This window comes from Lactuca virosa, chromosome 4 (assembly GCF_052849685.1).
Source record: "Lactuca virosa cultivar CGN04683 chromosome 4, Lactuca_virosa_CGN04683_v6, whole genome shotgun sequence".
Classification (NCBI taxonomy): Eukaryota; Viridiplantae; Streptophyta; class Magnoliopsida; order Asterales; family Asteraceae; genus Lactuca; species Lactuca virosa.
In genome coordinates this window covers 303,432,181-303,439,047 of record NC_136429.1, presented here as the reverse complement: position 1 = coordinate 303,439,047, position 6,867 = coordinate 303,432,181, and the positions used below count along the sequence as shown (strand labels likewise).

Below are 6,867 nucleotides of genomic sequence, written 5' to 3'. Positions count from 1 at the left end.
TGAACTTATATTACATAAGATTCTAATGTTATATTTAATATTCTGAATATACATACCATTCTAACAGAATAATTTAATTAGGTTGTCTACATTCAAGTTACAACTTAATATTCTTATAGAATAATACTATAGGATGTTTGTATATATAGAACATTCTAAATAGAATGTAACACTAAATGCTTATATGAACATCAAATATCGAACTAGAATATAACAACATATATGTAAGAAAATTAAAATAATGCACAACTTATTTGTAAATGCCAATGTAAAAGTAAAAACTTAGAATATAGTGTTATCGTTTTATTCAATTACCTCAAATACATCACTTGAAACCAAACAAACAAAATATAAGCAAATTTATAACATCCCACTACATTGAATTAGGCACTCCAGACAACTATTATCGAGCCATATTCTCTACAGTTCCATTCAAGACTTACCTAAAAAGTTGTAATGATAGAAAACATGAAAGTTTTAGCTAATTTCATACCTGTATGTACCACTTTAAATTGTGAAAGGGGTTTGATGGGTATTAGGATATATATCTGCTGCAATAATAATGTTTAAAGTTGCACAAATGTAGGGAACAATTTCATCAAGAAAGAAATAAAGAGAGTGCAGGGAGTAAATTAAAACAACATCCTCTTACAGATTTCGATTCTAAAGATGAACCAAGTCCTCATCATCCATCAACTTATTAGCCACTTTAACTCTTTATGGACCAAACACCATTGAAACCAACATGTCAATATGCTTCTTGGAGTTCTCATCATTAATTAATGGTGGCAAGATATGGATGATATGCTTCTTCCAACATATGCACTGAACATTTGCATCGATGACAGTTGTACGTCCTTCAATCAGTGACAAAAAGAAGAAGTACACCAGTCATCACTAAGTTAAGAAAAATCAGCTTGGAATTTGGGGTCAATATCATTAAATAGTAACAAAGTTTAAGGGTGGGAAGGAAAGAGTGATATATCATACTCTACATCATACTCTTTATTCATTCACGACTTTCATCAAACAGGTAGAGTGCATGTATAATGTAAGAGAATTGGCTCAAGAACAATAATAGTTATGTACATACCTCATTGATTTTATACAATGAGCACAAAATAACACGAAGATACGTTGTTTTTGGTTGCTTATCTTCATTTAATATGTGCTCAAATGCACAGAAAAAACCAAAAGCTTGAAATTGATAATCGATGGCTGAAATCAAATACTTGAATTGATAATAGATTTAAGATGAAGTTAAATTGATAAAACACCATATTTGAGAGTAAAATCGAAGCATCGATACGATGGATATCGATATCAGTTGATGAATGGCTAAAAATCGTTGATCAGAAACTCAGGGGAAGAAAAATCAAACCTTGATCAATTGATGAAATCATGATGTAGAGTAAAAAGCACAGCTTGAAAGATCGTTAGCAATTGTTCAAGATGAAGATTACTAGAAATCGACTGAACACTTGAACTTCTACCTTGGATGAAATCGATGATCACAGAGCTGAAATTGATAACAATCTTGTAATGAGTTGTTGATGTCGATAGATGAACATAAACCTCAATCACTCAAATCGAAGCAAATATAAGATTGATTAGCGTGAATCGGAGATTAAGGAATGTTGATCGATTAGTGTGAATTGGTAGAAAGAATCGAAGCAGCTGGGTTTTGTGATAATGTGAAGATAACAGATCTGATGATCTAAAATTTAACCTAGTGACTAATCTACCCCTAATTAACTAATATTTTAGATTAATTAGTGTTAATCACGTTTTCTTATGAGCCACAAGATCAGTTTTGATCAAAGGTTCAGATTTGGTCCCCATGTCTCACAAAATATAGGTGGTCTGAAATGAAACTCTACCTATATATATATATATATATATATATATATATATATATATATATATATATATATATATATATATGTAATGTGCGACCGGTCAACAGCCAATTTTTTCCCCACCAATCAACAATCGTGACATTTGAAGCTAGACGTGAGGCCAAACCACACCCAAAACCGGATGGGGTAGTGTTCCGTGCCTATGCTACTCCCTTTGGGTCTTATATCGTTACTAGGGATGTCAAAAACCCCCGTGGGCCCCCGTTCTCGTGGGACCCCGATACCGTACGTGACTAATTTCTTTAAAAATTCGGGAGCGGGAGCGGGGGCGGGGGCAAGATTAAACCCCGTTTATTTTCGGGAGCGGGATCGGGAGTGGGTATTTCCGTCCCGTACTCCCGCGGGGGCCCCGTTTGCATATATAATAAATAATATAGATTTAATATATAAATATATATAGACATATAATCTGAATTTTAGGTTTGTTTCTTGCATATCCTTTGGGCGCCGACAAAGAGAGAATGAGAGATTCATCTTCACATCTTACACACACAGCTTCAGTTCTTCCTGCTTCCGTCTTGCCCCTTCGCTTCTTCGTCTTTGTCACACCCTCTTAGCAATCTTCGACTATCGTGCCTCTCTCTAGCAATCGAATGACCCACTGTAGTCTGTAATTTTCAACCATCGTGCTTCTTGCGTCTCGCCGTCACCCTCTGCCACTTGCTTTAGTCCGTTTGTTGCCGTCCTCCTGCCGACGACCTAATTTCAGATCTACCACTCCATATCTGGTAATCTAGACTTATGATTTTTAGTTATATGTTTTTAATAATCGATTTAGGCTTCTGATTTGTGGTTAGATATATTGATAATGTGATATTTTGTAATTTGTTCTAGGTTATGTACTGATCTTAGAAAATAACAGTAGACGTTGATCCATGTCGTTGCTTCACCCGTAATTGCAATGTTGGCATCGGTCCCCTTCAGCGACATTATCTTCATAACACCATATGACTTCCCTTTGACCATTATTATTTTTCCTATCTTTAGTTGTAAATGTTAATGGAGGAGTTTATAAACTTTTCAGGATCTGAAGTTTGTCAAGTTTTTAGAAAGCTACAACAAGGACAAGATATCAAAAACTCAGGACATGGTGAGAGATCATTCTTTAATATGCATTTTTTGTCGATCACTAACAAAATTACTAAAATACCCTTTGTAACAGTATTTTGATGAATATGAGATTGTTGAAGATCTAACAGGGTTAGATGATGATGATTCTGCTACAACTAAACACAATCTGTTGACATGTTCATTAATCAATTCATGGAGTAAATCGGTTAAAAATAAGATCATAGTGAGTCAGCTTTGACTAGTCTTGTAAATGCATATCGAGCTGCATGCCCCCTTGGAAATGAAGAAACTGAATTCATAATTAAAGACAATGAGACCTTCTGTAACATATATACATTCATGCTTTCTGAAGCTAATAATGCATTTTGGTGTTTATTAAAGATTCTTTTGAGGAGTACATTATTTCTTTTGAAGCCGGTCACTAACTTGGAGATTTTAGCTTTCTCAATTACTCGATTGAGAGCCTCCATTATATTTTTCGCTGCTTTTCCTTCTTTTCTGAACAGGGTTATTCAGGTAATTGGTTTTTTATTATACTAATCATGCTACACATGATTACAGGGAGTAAATGGTGAAAATGGTGCTATTTTCGAGTAAAATGGTGTTGTATTTTTTATCAGTTCTATGAACTTGATATATGTCTTCATGTCTTCAGCTGTCACTTAGACGTTTTGAATACTGTTGTATTTTATATTTGTAATGTTGGATTTATAATTTTTTTGTTGTATTTTATATTTGTAATATTGGATTTATAATTTTTGTAAGAGAGGATTTATTGTTTTTGTTATGTTGGATTTGTAACTAGATTTTAAGGTGTTATAATTATATAAAATTATTTTTTTAAGCCCAAAAAGCCATTTTTAAGCCCATGAAGCGGGGGAACGTTGGCGGGACCGGGGGCAATAGACACATTCGGGGGCGGGATCGGGGGTTAGGATACCGGGGGATTCGGGGGCGGGAGCGGGGGCGGCAGAAACAACTGAATTCGGGGGCGGGGGCGGGGGAGGCTATTTCCGGTCCCGTTTGGTCCCGTTGATATCCGTAATCGTTACTTGAGATACACCAAGGGATTTAAATTCAATTCCTAATCAGTGTTCTCTTCTTGATAAGTGTGATGGTACAGTTTAATATGTTTAAGAAAAACAAATCGCCGCCAACAAAAGTACCCAGCTGATATTTGTTGGCTTATTCTTTGTTCAAACAGATTTAATATCTTCCATGCATATATATGTTATTGTATAATATATGCATGGTAGATTTAATATCTACCATGCATCTCTATATATTTTGATGTCTCTGTATCGTCAAATTCATAATTCTATCTTCAGGTAGAAAACATGGAGTTCTCTCTCCGGTTTTCAACGAGCACAGCAACCGTCATTTTTGCTGTTGTACTAACATTCCTACTGAAAATCTTGAAACCAAAGGGTGGAAAGAAAGGAAAGAACAGAGCCCCACCTCAAGCAAAGGGCAAATGGCTTGTAATCGGACACCTACATCTTTTAGGTTCATCTGGATTACCTCACAGGGTGTTAGCTAAATTGTCAGAAAGATATGGTCCTATCTTCACCATAAAGCTCGGTGTTCACAATGCTTTGGTAGTGAGTAGCAGCGAGATAGCAAAAGAGTGCTTTAAAGTAAACGACAAGGCCTTTTCAAGTCGACCCAAGTTGATGGCAGTGGAACTCATGGGCTATAACTATGCCATCTTTGCTCTTGCTCCGTATGGGGACTATTGGCGACAAGTGCGCAAGATCATCATGCTCCAGGTTCTCTCTCCAAAACGAGTTGAGATGCTTGCGCCTATTCGAGTTTCAGAGCGTAGAGCATCCACGGCCGAGATATATGAGGCTTGGTTAAAGAATAAAGAGAGTACAGGATCAGTCATGGTGAAGCTGGATATGCAACAATGGTTTGGGACCTTGATATTAAATGGTCTTTTAGGGGTTGTTGCTGGAAAGAGGCTTTCGCTCAATGATGAAAAAGGGGTTCGATTTCAAAATGTGGCTAGGAAATTCTTTCAGTTATTAGGCGCATTTGTGGTGTCTGATTTTATTCCATCTCTGAAGGGTTTCGACATAGGAGGATACGAGAGAGATATGAAGGAAACTGGAAAAGAGATGGACGAGATCTTTGATGGATGGTTAGAGGAGCATAAAAGAAAGAGAAAGTCTAAGCAACAAGATGAAGGCAACCAAGTCCTTATGGATGTGCTGATTTCCATTGTTGAAGGTGCTTCCGAAGAGGAATTCCCCGGTCATGACCATGATACCATAATCAAGGCCACATGTTTGGTAAGCTTCAACTTGATCTATTACTTTTAATTCTTTTCATTATTTGCTCATTTAATTTATACATCTTCAAAGTTTATATGGATATATATTGACTAGATGATATGAACTTCACTACGAGTTTGCAGTTTTTTCAGATTCATTTAATTATTTTCAAGAAACAACATTTGATAAGTTGGGTAAATACGAATATCATTAGCTAATTAATCCAAGAATATTTGTTTTAATATATTCAAAACATGCAGACCATGCTAATTGCTGGATTGGAGACAACAGCTGTGACTTTAACATGGTCTTTGTGTTTGTTGCTTAACAACCCAAGAACTATAAAAGTTGCCCAAGATGAAATTGATGAGCATGTTGGAAGGAATAGGCCTGTAGAAGAGTCAGACCTAAAGAACTTAGTCTACATTGATGCTATCTTCAAAGAAACATTGCGTTTATACGCACCTGGACCTCTAGGACTTCCTCATGAAACCATGGAGGATTGTGTTGTTCAGGGCTACAAAATCCCCAGTGGAACACGTTTGCTGTTAAACCTTTGGAAAATCCATCGTGATCCTAAGATATGGCCAAATCCGGAAGAATTTAAGCCTGAAAGATTCCTGACAACTCATAAAGATATTGATCTCAAGGGAAGCCATTTTGAATTGCTTCCTTTTGGTAGTGGAAGAAGAGTGTGCCCTGGTATTTTATTTGCTCACCACGCTTCGCGTTTAGCGTTAGCTACTTTAATACAACAATTTGAGATGAAAACCCCAGGAAATGAACCCGTTGATATGGATGAAATCTTTGGAGTGACTTGCAGCAAAGCAACCCCACTTGATGTTCTCCTCTCCCCTCGTTTGTCACTTGATATGTACCCTGTTGGTGCATGATATATTATTTTCCTAAAACAATTATTGTTGGTAACAATCGTTGTTTGTGCTATTTTCTGTTGTGATGTTTTTCGTATGTGTACTAGGTTTCTTTGTTTATTTATCTTTGATTTACCTCGTAACTTGACGTCGCCATAGTAGATGTAGATGTGGATGCGTATGGACCACATGTGAAAGTGGGTGACATGTTAAATATTACATAAAGAAAATTAGAACGTGGCCCTCAATTATATGACTTAACGATCCATTTCAGATCTTTTTTATCGGTCTTCTTTGTCTTCTAACCTAACCGCTAGCTCTTCTTTCACTGCCCTGGCTCACCATTTTTGCAAAGGCAAACTTAATTTTTATTTGTTGACTAATTTAGTTGATGCTAAGGTAATTATTTGTAATTGAGTTTGTTAATTGATATTTTTACCTTTTAGGTGCCTTTCGAATCTCGTTTTTTTGTATTTCTTCTTGTTATATGCAAACCCACCCACAAGAAACCATCGTTTTTGATTGTTTGCATTTTACATTGTTGATTGTTAGTTCTATTGTTTTTCTTTTGTTAGTATGTTTTAATTGGTAATGCCTGAAGTTCTGCATCATATCTCTGGAATGACAAGCGTGAAATGACGCACAAAAATTCAAGACCTAGGATTCTATTGAGTTTTCAACCAAACAAATGAGCGTGTCACCTTCAAAATCTTCCATCATATTCATCCT

General features: G+C 36.1%; 1 protein-coding gene across 1 annotated transcript; it reads left to right on the top strand.

Annotated features, from left to right (window-relative positions):
- Positions 1-4,323: 4,323 nt before the first annotated feature.
- LOC145108438 (cytochrome P450 CYP82D47-like) lies at positions 4,324-6,374 on the top strand. The gene is made up of 2 exons (XM_079045465.1): positions 4,324-5,284; positions 5,527-6,374. The coding sequence occupies exons 1-2, from the start codon at positions 4,328-4,330 to the stop codon at positions 6,157-6,159; spliced, it is 1,590 nt and encodes a 529-aa protein (XP_078901591.1). The 5' UTR covers positions 4,324-4,327; the 3' UTR covers positions 6,160-6,374.
- Positions 6,375-6,867: the final 493 nt, after the last annotated feature.

Bases quoted from the DNA above. Each gene is read 5' to 3' on its own strand.
- LOC145108438 (XM_079045465.1), top strand. From the start codon at position 4,328: ATGGAGTTCTCTCTCCGGTTTTCAACGAGCACAGCAACCGTCATTTTT. The intron at 5,285-5,526 runs GTAAGCTTCAAC...CAAAACATGCAG, and splicing joins TAATCAAGGCCACATGTTTG to ACCATGCTAATTGCTGGATT.